A 22,537-nucleotide genomic window follows, 5' to 3' on the forward strand; every position below is an offset into this window, starting at 1 on the left:
CCCATATTACTATTATCTGAGACCTCCAAGTAGTCAACGACTCATTGAGGAAGGCAATATATCACTCAAACCAGCTATTATACTTTCCCTAAAATTCATTCTCACTAGATGCACTCACTACTTCTAAATGCAAACCGTTCCACTCGCTCACTCACTGCTCTGTGAGAGAAAAACCTAGCCCATACCCCTTTCTTGACTGTGAACAAACTTCCATTAATTTCAGTTATTCATTTAGTATCCTTTAGATCTGAATGAGGGATAGGCTGGCAATCTGGGACTTAGCTAACCAAATTGTATTCTGTATTAGCTTTAAACCAGAAAAACATAGTGGTACAATACAATGAAATTTCAATGCTACTGGAGTGTCACCCTGTTAAATGAGACTCCCCGTTTTCATCAAGGAACCAGAGCAAACAGTGAAGTCAGCTACTGTACCAACTTTAACACTAGCAGAATTCAAGACAGACATCATGAACATAAGAAGCATGAACAGAAGTCAAACTGGCAGAAGGACTACAGACGTACCAAGTAGACATAATCGGGGTACTGAGATGAAGATTGAAACAAGTGAGATCCAGCCAAAAAATTAATATAGAATGTTATATTTGGGCAAGAGTGCTCAGGAAAAGGAAGTGTGATATTGAAAGGGAGTAGTGATAGCATTCAACACAAAACAGCTGATTGGCAAGCAATTTCAATTAGTTATGCAGGCAAATTTCTAAATGGGGAATTGACAAAAACTTATTTGTGCCTATGATCACACTGGGGGAACTTTTTGAATCTTTCGGAACTTTTAGAGAAGACAGCTGACAAATAAAACAGAAAGATAGTCCTTGTTGAAGATCTAAACAGCAGGAGAGAAAATGAAACAAATCCTAGTCATACAAAAATATTCTGGGAAATTTTGCAAAAAAAAGTAAGCTCATCAGTGTTTGCAATGATGGAGCACCGTCAATGGTAGATAGAGTTTCTGGGACTTTAACTTTACTTAAAAGGTTTTTAGGTCATTCTCTACTAAAGTATCACTGTATTATACATGAAGAATCTCTGTGTGGGAAAACTCTAAATTTGAAGCATGTTATGATACCAGTTGTAAAGTGTGTGAATAAAATTAGAGCAAGAGGGTTAAACAGAAGAGAATTCAGAGAATATTGTGAACTGCTAGATATGGAATATGGTGAACTCATCCTTCATTGTGAGGTGTGCTGGCTTTCTAAAGGACAAGTTCTCAGTAGATTTTGGAAGCTGAAAGAAAGTGTTCGTAATTTTCTGGAAGAGAAGGATGAGCTGCATGAGGAAAAAGCCCTGTTGTGTGATGAGAAATGGCTATTTGATTTAGCATTTTTAGTTGATGTTACCAGCTACCTCAATGATCTAAATTTGAAACTGCAGGACAAGAACAAATTGTTTCCTAGCTTAGTAAATGACATCAGTGCATTCAAAAGAAATTAAAACTGCTCATCTCCCAGTTAGAAAACGGGGATTTAAGTCAATTTCCACATTTAAAAGAACATAGTGAATCTGTTGAAGATAATGGCAACTTTACAGAATATACTGAGAAACTCAGATTATTGCAAGAGTTCTTTAACAGTCGTTTTAGCGATTTTGCCGAAGAAGACTGCATACTTGCATTTATAAATACCTTTTCACTTACTGAACAAAAAATTTTGACGATGTCTAGAAACATACAAATGAAACTTATTGATCTCAGAACCAATTCTTTATTGAAAATTAAATTTAACGAACTTCCATCACTCCCAGATGCTTCTGATATAATTAATTTCTGGCGATCGTTGCCCTGTGAACATTTTCCAGACCTGAGAAAATTTGCTCAGAGTTATATCTGTCGTTTTGGAACTACATACAGATGTGAACAAGCATTTTCATCAATGAAAATAATTAAGAACAAACCATGGTCGCGACTGACTGATTCAAATTTGAAAAACTGTTTGATGCTTTCTGTAACTGATTTAACTCCAAACACTACAAGCTTAGCAAAAGCAAAGCAATTTCAAAAGTCTCAATAAAATAAATAATAAATCAATAAAGTAATCATATGAAATTGAAATTTCATATGATTACTTTATATGAAATCCTTTTATTTAAAACTGCTAAAAGTGTCTATATTACCATATATATAATAAATCATTTATGCATAACTGTTAAATATATCCATATTATCATATTTTAAAAGGGCTGAAAAGTTTGCATGGTGCATCTTAACTTAAAAATGAAAAAATTGACGCATGAACTATAAAAGGTTGGCCACCCCTGCCTTAGAGCAATGATTCTCAACCTATGGGGCATGAAGAAAGTGGAAATCAAAGGAAAAACTGAAAAACTACTTTACTGAAATAAAAGCATTTAATGAAACTATTTATTCGCGTGGACAGGCTTATATGTTCGTCAGACATGTTGTAATAGATTTCACAGTATTGATAAACACAGAGATAAGAAAATAGCTATTTATTAACTTAAAAGCTAATATTTCACTGGTATCATATCCAGTATCTTCAGAGCACATGACACAAAGTTTGTTACAAATGCAAGACAATCACAATCCGGTGTAACAGTGGGGCTAGTATAAGTAATTGCAGCATGCAACACAAGACTAAAGTCCTAATAGGGCACCATCTAGGTTAAAAAAAAAAAGAAGAAAAAAAGTTCAAAGTTTTGAAATAGTAGTCCAAATAATAGTCTTAGAAAGTTTGAAAAAAATAAAATAAAATAAAATAAAAGTAATAAATATTAATTTGGTCTTAGGATGACTATCTCCCAAATCTTTGGTAGATTTATACAGTACTTGTTAAGGGGTATCCAAAGCATGGTCTGCCAGACCTGACTTGCCATAGCGAAAGTGTCGGATATATATATATATATATATATATTTTTATTGACACAAAAACGATATAAAAACGAAAACAAAATACACTCTGAAAATAAAATAAAATGTATAAAATCAACTGTATTGAATAAACTAGTTACACTTACAGGAACATATCAATACTGCAAAATATACTGAGCAACAAATTAAAACTGAACAATAAATCTAAAAATTAATGGCTTCCTTGGGCCTGTGTAGCAGAGCAAAGTTTTTCATATGATGGTGTACATTGGAATTTGACAGTCTTAGTTCTCTTTCTATATTTAACTGAGATCTATATTTTGTTTTTAAGGCAGCCACTGCAGAAAACCTAATTTCACAAAGATAAGATGTTGGAAATGGCAGAAGTGCACAAAAAGCTCTTGACCTCAGTGCAGAAAATCCATCTTCAACACTGGCTCAAAATTCAAACAGTGATTTAGATGCAAATTGTATATTGATTTTGAGCTTGACGTGAAATCTATAAATTGTTTCTCTTCTTCAATTGAGAAACCTTAAAGGATAATTTGAAATGGGTTTCTAACCCATTCGCACATTGCCATTATGTTGTTGTCGGTTATAAACAGTTTCCAAAATTCTTCGTCCAAAGTGTTAAATGATTTTCAATAGTTGCAAATAAAACTATGATGTGTTGCTCTTCTGCCTTGTTGGTCTTGGTAAATTCATCCACATTTGCAAACATTTCTAATTTTGTTGCTTTACCTTTTGGTTCCATAATTCTAGTTTTTTTTAAAAAAAAAAGCATTAACTTTGTCACTCATCTCTAAGTTCTCTTTCTATATTTAACTGAGATCTATATTTTGTTTTTAAGGCAGCCACTGCAGAAAACCTGATTTCACAAAGATAAGATGTTGGAAATGGCAGAAGTGCACAAAAAAGCTCTTGACCTCAGTGCAGAAAATCCATCTTCAACACTGGCTCAAAATTCAAACAGTGATTTAGATGCAAATTGTATATTGATTTTGAGCTTGACGTGAAATCTATAAATTGTTTCTCTTCTTCAATTGAGAAACCTTAAAGGATAATTTGAAATGGGTTTCTAACCCATTCGCACATTGCCATTATGTTGTTGTCGGTTATAAATAGTTTCCAAAATTCTTCGTCCAAAGTGTTAAATGATTTTCAATAGTTGCAAATAAAACTATGATGTGTTGCTCTTCTGCCTTGTTGGTCTTGATAAATTCATCCACATTTGCAAACATTTCTAATTTTGTTGCTTTACCTTTTGGTTCCATAATTCTAGTTTTTTTTAAAAAAAAAAGCATTAACTTTGTCACTCATCTCTAAGATGTTTCTTTGGAGTTACAGGTTTAATATATTTAGTTTCTCGAATATATCTACCGAGTAGCTCAATTTCATCACAAAATAAGTGGTCTATAAACTACTCTGCTTCTTCGTGATTTTCCTCTTTCAAGAAGATCGCTATTTCATCTCTTAATTCGTAAACATTTTCCCTATGATGACCATCTCGCCTTGCAGTAAAATGGTAATGCTGAATGTTCCGCTCCAGTCATGTCTTTGCAAAGTTCAGAAAACAGTCTTGATTTTAAGGGTCTCATTTTTATATAATTCATCATGGTTATAACTGTTGTTAATACAATGTTTAGACCACGACTAATTCGTTTGCAGCAAGAGCTTCTCAATCATGCAATGTGTCCAAATATAGTGGGGATTTTTCCCTCACAAAGGCTTGTAAACTTTTAAACCTTCCAGACATAACTTGAGCACCATCAGTGAAAATTCCAACACAATTTTTCCATTGTATGTTTGTCTTTGCTATAAAATTGTCCAATATTTTAAAGAATTCAGGTGCTGTGGCTCTTCTTTCTATTTTTGTTTTGTTTTCTACAAAACAATAACTCTTCAACTGCTGATAATCCATTGCAAAATCGAACATAAGCAATTAAATGACAATCCTTGTTGCTATTTGTTGCCTTGTCAAGCTGAATTGAGAATAATTGGTCACAAAGCTTCAACAAAAGCTGTTGCTGCATATCTTCACATATATCACCAGTTTACCGAGCAACAGTATCATTTGATAGAGATATGCACTGTAGTTGTTTAATAAAAACTTTCTCTAAGCATACTTCCCATAATTTCAATCACAGCTAGCATAAATTAGGTCTTCTCTGATAGTGTGGGGCTTTTTGCACCTAGCTATTTTACATGGAACTTTGTAAGAAGTTAGTAAAGCTTTTTTAATGCTAGATTTTTGCTTTTCAAAACATTTCAGTTTGTCAGCAAAGACCTCTCAAGGTCTTTGCTGACAAACATACTCCTTATGAAGTATTTCCAAATGTCTTAAGTTTATTTGATTTCATGTTATTTATCAGCTGCCAAAATTTTTGAACAAATAACACATGGTGGTCTTTCTTCATCATTTACTTCAGTCTTTTTAAAACAGAAATCTAAATATTCTACTGCATACTTTTTTGATTTTACTTTCAGAGTGATATTCTGTGAACCTGAATTTGTTGACATTGATGCTCCACAGTCATTAGATGCGTGCTTGCATCCAATTAAAAATGTATCCATTTTTCTACACTAAAAAAGATTGTTTTTATACTGTGTATCACAGTCATTGCGAATAGGAGTAAAATAATGCCGACCATCGACTTCTTACTGTTGGTCACTGCTGCAGTGTTACTGCCGACTTGCCATTTCAAGCCTTATTTATATTCTAAGAAACATTTCCAGAACATTCGAGACTTCCCATGATGAAATCGCAAATGTTTCCAAAAGGCCGATACGATTCAACGGTCTGTGCAGTGATGCTAGATCTATACAATTTTATGAAAGATTTGATGACGTATTTAAATTTGTATGAATATTTAAAAATTTTAATTCCTAGTTGGTTTTTTCTAACTTTCATGGGTTTTGTCAGTGTCTCAACAAAAGAACTGCAAGGGGGGAAGGTGGGCACCACAAAAACTAATATTAAAAAATGGTGCACACATGAAAGAAGGTTAAGAAACACTGCCTTAGAGGAACAAGGTTCCTAATGCCATAGAGGAGCAGGATTATATATCTAATATTCTACTTTTCTGGAACACTTCTGACTGAATCAATCCACCAAGATCTTAGTCTACCACTGGGTCTTTTTCCTGCCATCAAACACCTGTTTTGCTAACCATTCCTTCCTTATTCAGTTAAGTGACTATACCAACTTAGGTTAGCACTGCTTATGCTTTCTTGAGTGTATCAAGATCAAGATCTTTCCTAATATCTTCATTTTTAATATGCTACCTGCTCAGGCTCCTAATTTTTCTCAGAACTCTCATATCTGTGGTATCTAGTATTTGATCAGGTGCTTTATTTCTAATCCAACTCTCAGATCCATAACTTGTTTGAACACCATCTTGTATACTGCTAGTTAAGTGTTTAGGCTAATTTCTCTCTTATTCCATATAAATTTATCCAACTGGCTTTCCACAATACCAGCTTGTTTAATTCTATTGTTTTTTCCATACTTAATTTGGAATTTTTTCCATATTAAAAATTGTGCCTATATAGCTGAAATATTTTACTTGTTCTATTATTTCTCCATTGAGAATGAGATGATCCTATTTTTATAGTGTTAGTCTTTTTATTAATGCTGATTTTCATGCCAAATTTGTTACAGCTGTTATTCAATTTATTATTACAGTAACCTTCACAGAGTTAGTGCTCATCATGTGAAGCCCACTCAACCAGCAACGTGTCTATCATATTGGAAGTGAAATTGTTTACACTCCCTGCATTCACAATGCACCCTGGCAATGTGATCCACTCACCAATGACTCTCCATGTAGAAAATCTACTTCTCACACCCTTCATCATATCTTTATGCAACTTTCAGGGGTGGCCTCTCATTCTTCACCTTTTACTATCCACTCTTTTTATAATTTCTTCTGTATTAAACTGGTAGATTCCCTTAACTTGAAGGTATCCATCGTATCTCCTCTTTTCCTATTTACCAAACTCTGTAATTCATATTCCCTCACTAAGTCTGACCAATGTTTTTTATAGAGGCACCAGTATCTCAAACTTTCTGTCAACTGTCTACCATCTCAAGATCCTGAATCTCATCCACTTATGGAAGCACAGCTCCACCAATGCAGTATGTATCTTTATATCTCTGCACCCCAGCAGCGTCTTGCATTTATCATCATCATCAAATTCCTGCCATGTACCCTCAAGGGGTGTACAGGATATGATAGTACTACATAAAAAAATTACATCATTACTAACTTCCTATCTACAATTTTCCTCCAAATCAGTCTGTTACTTGTCAAGACTCCAACATGATCAGATCTTATATTTCTATCGTCTAAGGCACTTTGTACCGTATCAATCCACCTATATCTTGGTCTTCCTCTGGGTCGTTTTGCTGCCAACCTGGCATAGAACACTTGTTTTGCTAATCTTTCTTCGCCCATTCTGTTTAAGTGACCATACCACCTGAGATTAGCTCTGCTAACGCATTCCTGGATGTTGACAATGTCAAGTTCTTTCCTAATATCCTCGTTTTTAATATGATATTGCCATTGATGCCATCTGTTCATGCCTACAATCTTTCTCAGGACTCTCATATCTGCAGTCTCTAGTCTTTGGTCAAGTGTTTTACTTCTGACCCAGCTCTCAGATCCATAAGTTAAAACTGGTTTGAACACTGTCTTGTATACAGCTAATTTAGCGTTCCAACTAATTTCTCTCTTATTCCATATTAATTTACTCAAATGACTTCCTACCATACGAGCTTTGCTGATTCTGTTGTCTATTTCTATATTTAATTTACCACCTTCAGTAAAAATCGTGCCTAAGTAGCTGAAATGTTTCACTTGTTCCACAGGTTCTCCATTCACAACACAGTTGACATTTTCAATGATTCTGCCTATTTTCATTGTTTTTGTCTTTTTATTGCTGACCTTTATACCATATCTATTACAACAGCTATTCAATTTAGTCAGAGAATCTTGCAGACTTGTAGCGGATTTATTTAGAAGTATAACATCGTCCGCATAAAGCAAAGAGCTGACATTAACATCTCCAATTTTGATATCGTGTTTAATACCACTTTCCTTCATAATGTGATCCATATAGATAATGAATAACAGAGGGGATAATGTACATCCTTGTCTCACACCAGATTTAACATTAAACCATCTTCCTTTACTTCCTTCAATTCTAACTGCTGACTTACAACTCAAATAAAGACTAAGTATTGCTTGATATAATGCCCCATTGACACCATATAACTGAAGCGTATTGAATAGCTTCTCTCTTGGCACCTTGTCATATGCCTTTTCCAAATCGACAAAACTTAAATACAGATCTCTGTTATATTCCCATGCTTTCTCGACTATTTGTCGTAAAGTGAAGATCTGATCCTGACAGCCTCTATTTGACCTGAATCCAGCTTGTTCTTCACCAAGCTTTTCTTCCACAATTCTTCTCAACCGTTTCTCAAGTATACTTGCATAGATCTTGCCATGAACACTCAGTAGGGAAATATCTCTGTAATTCTCACATTCAGTTTTATTTCCCTTTTTATATATGGGTACTATGAGAGCTCTACTCCAATCATCGGGAATTCGTCCCTCTGTCCAGGCTTTCTGAACTATGCAGTGCAGCCACTGTCAGACTCTTATGCCACCATACTTCAGCATTTCTGGTCAAATATCATCTACTCCTGCTGCCTTTCCACATTTCAAGCCTTTGATGGCTTTTTCTACTTCAAGTATGGATATGTATTCCTGACTGCATGCCTGGTCAGTGTTTTTTACAACTGTGCTGTCATCACTGCTTGTTTCATTTAGCAGTTTTTCAAAGTAACTTATTGCATTTATTGATAATAAAACTACAATCCCCCTCTCATCTTAACATCAGGAATACTCCTGATAATTCTACCTAATTTGTATTATCAGCAAACATTTGAAGATCCCTCAGTCAATTCACATGAAATATCATTAACAAATAAGGTAAACAGTAGGAATCCAAGAACAGAACTCTGAGGCATGCTGCTAGTCACCTTTTTCTTAGACACTGCTTCATCATACAGAACTTGCTGGTATCATTCAGAAAGCCAATCTTCAATCCATCCAATCAATCTGTTATCCAATCCAATCTTCTGCAGCTTACACATCCATTTGTCAGGTGGTAATTATCAAATGCCTTTGAAGAAAATCGATGTATTGACTATTTAGACTTGCATGCTAGTTGAGATTCATTATAAGATTTAATGGAATAAAAACAGCAGAAATAATAATTAAATGCATGTTTAATCTATCCTATATTTCATCTCAGTCACTGGAGATCATCAGGAAAACAATATTAAAGCTGTAAATGCAAAATTGCACAAAACAATAAGTGGAAAAGATTAGACTGAAAGCCTAAAGTGGGTGCCCTCGTAGGATTTCAGGTTTTCAGCCTAATTCTTTCACTTATTGTTTTGTGCAATTTTATCTTTTGCAGTAATTTACTGCAATAGCTACATATAATAATTCCTTCTATTATTACACACACACACAACAGTAGTTACATCTTTTCCCATAAACAATTATAAAATTGAGTATTTGCATACATCCAATATAAATCTGTTAAATACCTAAAATACATTATTTGCTTCTGACTTAGATAATCTCTTAAACTGAGAACTACTTAAGACCATTTTTTTTTATTTGCATTTACCATCAATCTGATAAAACTAGCCTATTATAATGTGTAGAATAAATATCTTAATAAATAAATGTGTGTAGGATATTATTAATGTATGAAATAATACTTACTTTTCACCTGTTTCTTTATCAGTTTAGTTGCATCAAGCCAATGCTGTAAAATATAAAGAGATTATCATCAATAGCAAAGTACATTCAAATTATTACTAATTGTATTATTATTATTATACAGGTATCTCCATTATTCACACAATACCTATCACACCTCTCCTAAAACACAATCAACGACAAAACATTCACAACCACCTCTGGCAACCCATTCACTATCCTCTAAGCAAAAATTCTAGTCATACCATAATTGCTAACAATGCTCTTACACAATTTCCATGGGTAATCCATCATTCTCTGCCTTTCTGCCATGTACTGAAAAAAAAAGTCTTCTATAAAACCCCTTTAGTAACTTATATGATTCGATCCGGTCTCTGATTTTTCATCGATCAGCTAGTTTTTGAAGCTCACTGATCAATATATTCTCATAGGGAGACTTCCATAGACCTGCCACAATCTTTGTCACTCACCTCTGGATCATCTCCATCACTTCATTCCCCCACAGAATCCGAGTGTACAGTTCCACACTCAGTAGTCCAGATGTCATTTTATTTAAAAAATATCCACTTTATCCTTGTTGTCAGTGTGTTCATCAACACCAGATTCATATCCATCCTGATTTTCTCCAATTCATGCAACAGAGTTCTGTGTGGAATCCTGTCAAATGGCTTGGCAAAGTCTATGCAGTTATATAAGACAAATAGCTACTCAGTCTAGCAGGATAGCTATTCCTCTTATCTAACTGCATGGTCACTTTATTATAAAAAAGTAAACAAATTACTAAGGGAAGACCTATCTTTCATAAAATCATATTATCCCTTATAGAGTATCATATTCCTATCCATCCAATATTCCACCAATTTTCCAATACCTTAACCACCATCCCTGAGATACTGATTTTCCTATAATGTGCTACTTCTATCTTTGAGCCTCCTTTATGCAGTGGCACTATTTTTGTCCTCTTCCCAGTCCTGAGGCTTAAATTAAACAGTTTGGTCAAAGGAGCAGCAGATAATTCCATTGAATCTCATGGGTGTGTTTACACTGAGGTTCTGCAATATTTGAAGCACCACCATTTTTTCAACTTCTGTTCTCCCATTAGTCAATGTCACATCTTGCATTGCAACATGGACTACTGGGACAATGGAGGTTAAAGAATGGACTTGCTTAAAATATTACAGAACCTCAATGCAGAGTTAAATGGACCAATAGCATCATTAAGCAGGGGTTGTAAAAAAATTTGCAGAAACGAATACAAAGGAAAAGGTGATCAGCATGCCCATGAGCAGTACAAAGCACAGGCAAGAAGAGTGACCTGTGTGGTAACTGAGGTCAGAGCTAATTATGAAAGAAAGCTAGCTGATGTGGCCAAAAGAAATCCTAGAGTTCTTTCGCTATATGGCAAATAAAAGGAGGAATGACTATGGAAAGATGACTTGAAAAAGTACTGATGGTGGGAAGGAAAGATGGTAAAATCAAATATCTGAATTACTCAGTGGGCATTTTGCAAGAGTGTACCACTCAAATAGTACACTCCTGCAAAATGCTCACTCAGTAATTCAACTATATGGCTTGCTTCTGTTACCTCCCCACCATCATCTCACTATTTCATCCACCTCGGCCAGTAGAGAAGTTAATAGTTATTGCTCCTTAAACACTACCACATAGCACTGCTGTGTTATATATAGATCTTGTGACCTTTTATATGTGGGTTCATTATAAAATGAATATATATAATTTTTGTATAATGATTCTAAAAACAAAACTTAAATGTTCTGATTTTTCCTCCCAGTTGCTTCTACATCATGTGATATGAATGTCCTATTCATCCACTGTTTTGGAGAATCAGAATTCAGAAAATCCACTTTAATATGAGTAGACCTAAAGCTTTTATTTTACGCAAGAGTTTTTATATTTTGAATGTTTTTACTCTCAACATGAAACCAAATTTATTGAGCTGTTGTGAGACAACTTCCACAAGCGGCATGTGACAAAAGGAACTTGAGGTGAAAGTGTTAGATCTGATTACAGTGCCAGAGGGGATTTTAGTTTGGGTCATGACTGTTCTGCCTCCAGCTGGTCACAATGATCACATTATACTGACTTGGGAAGTGGCTAAGTTTTTGGATGTTCCATTCAGAAAAGGTTACATGCTGAACAATGAAACATGAAATTACAATCAACTGAGGAGTATACTAAGTTCTGTCCCATGGTATCATATGACAAATGGAAAGGATTAGCAGTGCACGATAAGAATTTTAAGAAAATACTTAAACTGTGCAATATTGGAATAGTGTCCACAGAGTTCAAAGAATAAATAGGATAGGAGTGAAATGGATGTGAAAAAATATTATGCACAGACATTGCATATGGTACACATTATGTTTTGAAACCTAACAGTTCCAGTAAGTATGTATGACACCACATTATTAAACCATTTTCAGCCATTGAATCTATTCCTGTTAACTTCAGTACAGTAAATGTCTCTTGTCACCGAATTTTTGTTGGGTAGATAAAGTGATTTAAGAGAATGTAAAAATTTTGAAATCTTAGTGAGATGCAAGTTTATTCCAAAAAAAATCTCTCAAAGAAGTGTATAAAAAAGGTACATGAAACTAGTACAAAAGTGCAAGTTTTTTTTTTATATATATCTTAGAATTATTTGATGGAAGCGAAGATGATGCTATTTGGATAGATGATCTTGACAATTAACATGAGAAAACTGCTCTTGAAACTGAAAGTAGAGAAAGCAAATAGGAGATTCTTGGTACATCATACCCATTTTCAGTCTTTTTTTTAAGATCACATTGCTCTTATGATCTTGAAATGATAAAAGGAAAAGCAATAATGAGCAGTTTGTTTTAATTTAATTAAAGAAGCATTGTTGCAAAAGATTCAAATATTGCATGATGAAGGGGAGTGGCTGATTGTGTAAATAATTGATAATTTAAATCGATTCATTTTATAAATAATGTGAGCAATTATAAATTATAATGACATCAATTTAATTTTTTCCTGAAAAACAAATTTCTGAAAATCTTCGCATATATCTCGCACCATGATTTTTTCACTTTAATTTTGGGGAAAAAGGCAAGTCATATTCGAATAAATACGATAACATCTGTCATTCTCATCTTGTTGAGGAATTCAAAATGGGCCAGACATGAATAGATCTCTGCTTATGAAGATTAAAAAATGCACTGCCTAGATTTGGAGTTGGTTCAACAGAAATGGCAGTTGAAAACAAATGCTGCTAAATGTCTAACCAAGTGAACAAGTTACAATTACTGGATACATTGGGAATTTAGTTACTGTAATATGTTCTTTAGATATTAGCAGCTGCATGTAACACTAGTCCAGATCTATGGTTTCCTGTTTCTATATGGAAGCAAGAGGTAACAAAACGCCTATTAAACTGGAGTCTTATAAAAGGCAGGTATCACTTTCATTTTTGTATTAGTTGTCTTTTACACACTTCTTTCAACTCTACTATTAACTGTAATAAAAAATGTTCCATAACATGAGCATTGTTTCTCACAAATTTGGATTTAATTTCTTTATTGATATCTTTGATTATATATTTGATAAGAGTTCAGAAATGTTTATTTACTTTCATTTATGAAAATGAAAAACATTTTCAATGTCAAGCTTTAATTCAATACTTCAACCTGAGATTTTGCAATTTTATTTTTTATTTTTTTTAAATACTTAAAGACATACCTGTACATGATTGGCATCTGTAAATTGTAGACCAAAATAGTCTTTTTCAGTGAGATCCAAATGGTAATAAACTTGTTCATAAATGGCAGAGCCAAATGCTTTTTTCTGGAAAGTAAAAAAGATGTTAAAAATGGCAATTAATTTCTAAAATAATAAATAAATAAAATTCATAAAAAAAGTAAATAAAATCAGACTAGAATGGATTAAGTAATATATAAATGTTGGCTATGATAAGTTATATTTAATACAAAAAAACAAAAGGCTATTATTCATATATTTCTGAATTATACTTTATCCATCAATTAATGTAAATACTAATACTGAAGAAAAGTGTAGTAGTATATTAAACTGCATTTCTTTCTATATTGCACTAGACTTTTTAAGGAAGAATTACAATGACAGCAGTGAAAACTTTCTGGAAAACCAATGCTTAGATTTAAGGATGGGAATTTAAAGTTGAATGGAGAAATGAATATTGCCATACAAGTAAGAAGTGTTTCAGTGCAAATGTTTGGATCAGAAGAGCATAAACAATTCCACCAAGGAAAGAAGGCACATAAATCATTACGATCACTGCACCTAGGGATTTGACTCGTCAAACCTAAATTCTAGGCAGAATTTAGGTCTACCTAGAAGACAAGATCAGTATATTTAAGATTGGTACTATGAGAGAGTGATTTGAGTTAGTTTTTTTAAACATTGATCCCATGCATGAGAGGTTGAGAGACATATAGGCACATCAGGGACGTGTGTGTGTGTGGAGTAGTACAGATAAGAACTGGCAAAGAAGTTTGATTTTTTTTTTTTTTTTTTTAAATGTTGTAATTGATTGGGAATACTTCTTAGGAAGGCTGTTCCAGAGGACAGAGGTCAACAGAATAAGAGAATGAATAGAAGCAGGTTCAGTGTGTTTGCAGCTGCACAGTAAAGGAGTGTCAGACAACTTCAGCTCTTCTATTAACAGGTGTGACAGAGAGTGGAGGAATAATGGTTGCCAATTCATTGGAGCAGTGACCATGGAAGTACATGTAAAAACACTGAAACACTCTGCCTGTGAGATAGAGGTTGAAGTGAGTCTGTAAGAAAGGGATCATCCATGAGCCTAATTGCATGCCTCTGGATGGAGTCATGCAATTAGGTGATTTTATGGGAAGTTTTAAGCGCACACTCCATACATGTGAGCAGTATTTAAAAACATGGACAGATTTGGAATTTGTATACAGTGAAGTGTTGGTTGGTTGTAAAATAGGCTTTTTTTTTTATGTCGGGCCCCATATACGAGAGGTTGACTAGTCAACCTATAGTACATTAGTACCGTATATAAGTGGTGGATTGGGAAAGGAGAAACTTGTTTACATTTGATTTAAAAGCCTGTATGTTGTATTCCTTGGGAAATACGTCAGGGGGAAGACTGTTCCATAGTATAGCAGTAGCACATGGATGAAGGAGGAGGAAAAGAAACTTGTTCTGTGGGTTTTAAGGTGTACCGTGAAAGGATGTTGGGGGCAGCTGTACGTGTTCCAATGGGCTTAGTACAGAGTAGGGGAATTATTGATGCCATTTCAAATGAACATTTCCCATGGAAATATTTATAGAATATACAAATTGTAGAGACCAAGTATTTATGTGAAAGTGAGGGGAGCAAGTTGGTGAGAGATGGGTCATTTATCAGTCTAATTGCTCTCCTCTGTATTGAGTCAAGCATTTTATGGGAGCTTTTAGGAGCCCCACTCCAAATGTGAGAGCAGTATTCGATAGCTGGGAGAATTTGTGATTTGTATAATGTTAACAGTTGTTTAGAGTGAAGTAGTGTTTTGAGCAAAAAAGAAAACCTAGTTTTTTGGAAGCTGAGGATGCAATGGCTGTGATGTGTTTATGCCAGGAGAGGCTTGATGTCAGGGTAATTCCGAGAAGAGAAATCTCATCTTGTCTGGGAATTTGAGTGTTATCAAAAACAATGCTTGGGAAAATGGTTCTTTTTTTGTAAGAAATAAAACAGAACTGGATTTTACTAGCATTGAAGTTAATGAGGTTATCTGAGCCCCATTGGAGGATGGCTTGGAGGTCGGAATTAAGGGCAGCGGTGGTTGATGTTCTGTGGGTTGAGGTGAGTTGTGTAGAGTAGGGTTTGTCAAATGAAAGGGAGTAGAGTAATGTGCTGTCACCTGCAAAACTGTGTATTGCGTTAGAGGTCAACTGAAGTAGGTCATTGATATATAGAAGGAAGAGGGCCAGTGAGAGAACTGAATCTTGTGGGATCCCAGCATTAGTTGGATGGTGAGAGGATAGGGAGTCATCTACCATCACACATAATGCACGTCCAGACAGGAAGCTAGCAATCATCTGCAGAAGTCCTGAGACAGTCCAAATGATGGGAGTTTGCTTAGTAAGCCTTTGTGCCAGACTCGGTCGAAGGCTTTAGACATATACAGGGTGTTCGGGATAAATTTGACATATTTATAATTAATTATATTTTTCCGTAAGTTACATGTATTAACACACACTTCTCTTCATTTAAAAGTTTGGACCCTTCTTCATTCATATACAAGATGTCAGAAAGGATGGATAGCTGGAACCCACCTGAATCATGGAAGAGAATAACTTGTATCATGATGATTCGTGCCCGCCATCAAAATAAGGATATTACGACTGCTGCCCAATGCTCCCTGAATACAGTAAAAACAATCAGGCATGAACTAGAGACTTGCAATGGTGACTACGAGGATGTAGCAAGAAGAAAGATCCCTAGCAGACGATCTGATTGCGTTCGTACAGCAGAATTCCTCGCAAATCTGCAGGAACAGGTGTTGAAGAACCCTGGCATTGGAATTCGGGCTTTGTTCGTGGAGTTGCTAACTGTAGTCAAGCCCTGGATAACAAGGGTAGCCAATGGTAGGCCGTATGTATGGCAGCAGGATTCGGCCCCTTGCCACACCTCTGGGAAAAGTCAAAAATGGTTGTCTGAAAATTTCTACGACTTCACCAGTCCAAATGTTTGGCCTCCAAACTCCCCAGACCTTAACCCCATGGATTATTTTGTATGGGGCGCAGTTGAAAAAGACACCAATCGCACTTCGACAGAATCCATATTGGTGGTCGCTTAATAGCCAGGTACCTTCAAGCAGTGGCGGCTAGTGACAATAGAAACAGGTGGGGCCAGGGGCCAAAAACAACTTAATTTTTTTTTATATTTATATAGTGGGTTCTATTATTTATTTATAGTTATTATTTCAATTATAAAAATGTTTAGTCAGAATCCACTGATGCATTGAGCTATTAATTTTTTTTAAATTGTTAGGATGTAACATATATGGGCTTAATGTATTAATAACACAAAAACTCGAAAGATTTGCAGTTGCGGGCATAGCTCAACGGACTAGAGCAATGAATCGGAAATCCAAAGACACTGGTTTGACTCCAGCTGGCTGCCCTGCAAAATGTTTTCATTTTTCAAGTGTTAAAACAAAAAAATTATTATTTCTATTATTTATTTTATAAATCAATGTCGAAACTTCCGAGATTCCGAGAAAAGTTTTTCCAATAAACTATCAATTTTGTTCACAGTTAAAATGTATTGTTTATGGATGTAATAAAAATATCCAATTTTAAAATAAATTATAACAAAAAACAACAACAATAATTAAACATACTAAAAACAATAAACAGATCAATAATAAGAATAAATAATAAGACAATGAAAGAATCGCCTGCTATTTACGTACAAACGCAGTGACTGGGACAGACTAAACTGGCCCCAAGATAAGCGTTGCACTCGGAAAACAAACACGACTGCTAGTGCACTTGCCTCATACATCTCCTGTGTTCAACACACAAAATAGGGCCAGCCGTGGCTGGCCCCAGAGACCGTACTAAGTCGCATTATACAATATTGCCGCAAAATACTACAGTAATTTTTTTTTTATTAAATAATAAAACGTGCTGGAAATAGATAAAAAAAAATAATAATTACAAGAAACATATTTTTTAAAACTACAATCATTGGGCTAGTTATACAAATATAGGTGGGGCCCAGCCCCTATAGACAAGCCGCTCCTGCCTTCAAGGTGGATTAGTAGTTGAGAGTTGATTGGTTTCTTCATCACTTTAGATAGGACTGAAGTGAGTGAGATAGGGCGGTAGTTAGATGACAGTGATTTGTCACCCTTTTTAGAAATGGGTTGAATATAGGCCAATTTCCAGGCTTTGGGATATATACCAGTGGAGTAGGAGAGTGTGTACAGATGGCAGAGGATAGGAGTCAGTTCTGGTGGAATGCTGTCAGGGGCAGGAGACTGTCTAATTTAGATAACAACTTTATGATATCTTTTTGGCAAAAGGATACAGGAGCATTGTATATTGGGCAGTTGGAATGACTGGAGGGCATTTGCCATTGTCAGTTATGTGTGCATTGGAGGCAAAGTGTGAAGCCAGTAGGTTAAAGTTAGCTTTTCTATGGGTGATGTTGCAATTGAGCATTGAAGGAAGATGGGGTTCCTGATTTAAGCCATTTACGGTATGCCTGATTTTTCATTTGTACAGCTTTGGCACATCTTTCGGAGAACCAGGGTTTAGTTATGGGCAGTGGCAGCTCATGAAGCTTTAAGTGGGAGTGCTACCTATACAAAATAATTTCAAAAAAAAAAAAAAATTATTTTGTATAGGCAGCACCCCCACTTAAAACTTCATGGGCCACCACTGGTTAGGAAACAGCAGTTCTGAGTAGTGTGGGGGATGTATGTTTGGACTGGAAGACTGGAAACAATACTCCAACCATGGGAATGATGTGTAGCAGTCTTGGAGACTGTCCCATTTGACACTGTTATAATGCCAAACTACTCTTGTGTGGGAGTGACTGTGAAAGCATTGTTGCATGGGGGGAGGAGATGAACACTAGGTTGCCCAGGGGGGTTGTCAGAATTACCCAGGGGATCATCACTGCATATTTGGAGGGGTCATTAGTAAGGAAGAGATCTAGGATATTTGGGGAGCGGTTCGGGTTATCTGGTATTCTGGTCGGTTTTCAAAATTTGTATAAGGTCGTTAGTGATGGCAAATGTTTCAGCATCTTTGCCTGCAGGATCTGTATAACTGGAAGAGGAAAGCCAATTAGTATTATGGATGTCAAAATCATTCAGGAGGATGATTCCGCTGTTAGGAGAGTAGGACTGGAGAAAATCAACTTTTAAGGAGAGGAAATGAAGGAGCTCAGAGTGATTGGTGGTATTAGGAGAGTGATAGAGACAGCAGATGAATTTGACTGAGTGAGCGAGGGATATCTCCAGCCAAAGAAGGTCGAAGTTGGGCGATTCTAAGTTAGGTGCTCTCTGGCAGGGTATGTCAGAGTGGATATATGCACAGACACCACTCTTGGAATGAAAGGGGTTAAATAGTGTATAATTAGGAAGGCTGAGATGAATAGTGCTGAGGGAAGGTGAGATTTGAGTTTCTGTTAAAAAGAGTAGGTTGGGTTTGGTGGATTGCTGATGGTAGTAGATACTATTAAGGTTGGAATTGAGGCCAGATGTTGGTGAAGTGGATGTGCAAGGGTCTGCGAGGTATGAATTTGACCACAAGGGTCTCACATGTTTCCTATGCAGTGCCTGCATGCTGGTGTCCTTGGTGGCGTCACTTGGTTTTTGCACTAGTTTGGTTTGTTTGTTGTAGTCTATCATCCAACTGTTGTCTCCATTTTGAAGTTTTTCTTCTAGTTGTCTTCGGAGTTGGTGCCTTTGTTATCTCTGGGCAAAGGTTAAATCAGGTTGAGCACATATACATGGCTGGGGGCAAGTGTCCTTTAGCTTGTTGTTTATCGCCGTTATAAATTTGGATGCGTTTGTTGGTGCGTCGCAGGTCACTTTCACGAGATGTGGAAAGTTTGTTCCAACCTTTCTGTTGTTTATGGGTCCGAAACGATCACATTTGATGATTGTTTTTGATATTTCTGGGATCAAAATCGCATTCTCCTGCTAGTTTGCTGACATCTTCTTTTAAGGATTTACCATTTTCCGTCCGAGAGTTCAGGATAACACATTGAGTCTCCCATTTTCGACCTCGAGAGACTCGTGTACTGTTGATGTGATTAGTTTGTGAAGTTCATTAGCAGGCACCGGTGCACTTGTGATCTGGTGCTGGTCGTCGAGTATCTTGAGCTTAGTTTCCAACTTTCTGATTTTGGAGGAGAAAGTATCGATCATAGTATTACACCGTTGTTTGAGGTTTTCAATGACATGCTTACTCAACCACTGCTGCTTATCTTGTCTTAGACATCTGCTGCTTATCTTGTCTAAGACATGCTTACTCACCACTGCTGCTTCGAAGTTTGAACATTTAAAGAATGCCACAGCCCTGCTCCATCATCCTATCCTGAATCGTAACGAATACCTATTCTTACCAAAAATCAGGGAAAGTGATTCTCACTAGTCATCAATAGCTTTATTTATTTTATTTATTTTTAAATTACTATATCTATTCCACATTGCATTGTTCCTTATGCCATTATGCAGCTCAAATGTTTAAAATAAGTTGTTAACACTAATTCGTGTATTTGTTAGCTTAACAGCCACTGATGATTGTCTGCAATATCAAGTTGAAATATTTGAAAATAAATATACATTTACTTTAATTTTTATGGACACATGTAATACTGTCTCATTTGACTGGCATGGTTTGTATTATATCATAGAACATTACTAGTCAGGACTTATGACTGGTACTATAATCGATTTAATATTTTTCAGCCATACAGTTCATAATATTTTATGAATATTTAAAATCAGTATTACTAGTAAATAAACCTTTGGAAATAGTTGGTATTTAGTTTTTGTTAATGTAATCTTCAATAACTTATAAAAGATGTTTTTTAACAAAAAGGAAAGGCTAATATTGTATTCACTTCAATATTACTAACATTCCAAATAGCATCTAGCTAGTTCTCTTAATGTTTTGTGGACTGATGTGAAATAGTCTGAGGATCAGGGCCAGCTTAACACTGTAAGCAGGCAATGAGTTGCAACAGGGTGCCTTCTTCAAAGGGCACTGAAGTGAGTAGAAAAAAATAAAAAAACACATTTTAATAAGTGTTTATTAAATGTGGATATACACTAAATATATAGTAAATAAATACTATGACTTTTAATAACATTCAGCTGTTTTTTTTTTTGCTATTGTAGTATAGAGCTAGCAGAAGCACTAGACACGTTGGGTGTTGCGTTACAAGGGGCTTCACTACAGACTTTCTTTTTTCTTTTCACATGCAGTATGCAATCACCAGTCAGGACATGGGACGCACATGTGTACACTCGGCTTAACCTCTATTACGAAGTGACATTTAAACATTGTTCGTAAATAATCTAATTGTTGATTGCTAAACACACAGTGAATGTGTTAATTCACACTAAAGTAAGTAGATTCAAAATTGAACCTATGGCTTTACAAATAAAAAAAAATGTATGCATTTCTTATTTTTAGTCTTTATTCATATTTTTTATATAATTTATATTTTTAATTTTTTGTCTTGCCAAATTTTTTGTTCAATAGATTTTTTTGAACAAATGGAACAATATTCTATTCTGAAATGGAATATCGGAAATTTCAGAATGGAACTCCTGGAACTGAATTTATAAATAACTACTCTATCTATTTTCTACTGGCTTGAAAGTTTTTCACAGATAGGATTTGATATCTATCACTTTATTTTACTGTTTGATAAAAGAAGTAAGCCAATAATATTGCTGTATCTGCCAAAGCAGATACTTCTAATTCTGCACTATTTCTTTGCAATCTACAATAATTTGTTCAGCTATCTATTAACATTATAGTATTTTAAGTTTCAGAAATTCTATTCTATATTTTCACCATATAAAAACCGTTTACATGTATGCAACATAATAGAAAGTTCAATGGTGTTAGTTTTTTTTTCTTTAAAAAAATTCCACATATGACGACTTTTACTGCTGTTGTATCACAATAATGTTCTTAGCTGGAGGTAAAGGCTAAAAGCTTAGATTACTCTCAGTGCTACTGAGAAAGAAAGCCTACTTCTTTAGAAGATATATATGCATGTTAATTGTTGTAAAATATTCTGAAAAAAAAAAAAAAATGCTATCACGGCAAATTTAATAAAGTTTGAACATTACTTTTTATTTTACCTTGCACTACTGCAAAGTACGGAAAAATACGTCACATTGTTATGCTTACAGATTTAAATATACTGCTGCTGTTTGAGAACAACTATTTCTTCTTTCATGAAGATGACATGTTAAAGTGCATCACATTCTTATTTCAGGGCTAATTTTAAAATATTGCAAAATTATATTCAGCAGTACTTCAAATGAACTCGCAGTTAAAAAGCAAAACAAATTATGTAGATTTATGTATTGTTGCTATTATGTAGAGTGCTCATTTCAATAATGGTGTTCCTTACAAACCAAGGAGCATCGAAGATCATTCGGAGGCATTTAGTTTGGATTATTTGTAATTTTTTGATGTTGCTAAGAGAGGTGTGGCTCCACGTTGGTGAACCATAGGTCGGTATGGGTCTGACGATTGCCTTGTATATTCTTAATTTGTTTTTCTGGGCTGACATTGCTTCTACGGTTGAGTAGGGGTAAAGTTGAGCAATTGCTGAGTTTGCTTTGATGCAGGCATGAGAGATGTGAGAGTTAAAGTTGAGGCAGCTGTCTAGTTGAATACCTAAATATTTGGTGCTGGATTTCCATGGAATAGTTGTGTTGAAAAGTTTGACTTCTCTGTATTGTGATGCCTTCTGTCTTGTGAAGAGAATGGCAGTACTTTTGTCAGCATTCACAGATATTCTCCATTTCCTGAGATATCTTTCCAGGTTTGCTGCTGCGGTCTGCAAGCGCTGTGTAGCTAAGTACGGCCTGAGAGATCTACTCAAAATTGCCATATCATCCGCATAGTAAGCTGTGGTGGTTGATGTTGTGATAGGAGCGTCAGCAACGAAGATGTTAAAAAGCAGTGGGGGAGAGCAACGAGCCTTGAGGAACACCTGCAGTGATTCTTTTCAAAGAGGATTTGAGTCCTCTCAACTTGACCTGAAATTTCCGGTTTTTTAGAAAGGAGTCGATAAGTTTGATAAGGTAGAGCGGAACTTTTGGCCATAAATAATTTACAGATGAGGCCTTTGTGTCAAACCTTGTCAAAGGCT

The 22,537-nt window shown here is 35.3% G+C and overlaps 1 protein-coding gene across 2 annotated transcripts in view; it reads right to left on the minus strand.

Moving 5' to 3' along the window:
- Positions 1-22,537, minus strand: part of yrt (erythrocyte membrane protein band 4.1-like yurt) — a 226,205-nt gene that overhangs the window by 126,840 nt on the left and 76,828 nt on the right. For both annotated transcript variants that reach the window (XM_090402474.1, XM_090402473.1), the window contains exons 2-3: positions 13,369-13,473; positions 9,652-9,694 (exon numbers count right to left, since the gene is read on the minus strand). In XM_090402474.1, coding sequence (XP_090258600.1) covers positions 9,652-9,694; positions 13,369-13,473 — 148 coding nt within the window. The remainder of the gene's footprint in view (positions 1-9,651; positions 9,695-13,368; positions 13,474-22,537) is intronic.

The sequence above is a fragment of the Typopeltis vanoorti genome, chromosome 13, assembly GCF_054136105.1.
Source record: "Typopeltis vanoorti isolate ZY-2024b chromosome 13, IOZ_Tvanoo_1.0, whole genome shotgun sequence".
Lineage (NCBI taxonomy): Eukaryota > Metazoa > Arthropoda > Arachnida > Uropygi > Thelyphonidae > Typopeltis > Typopeltis vanoorti.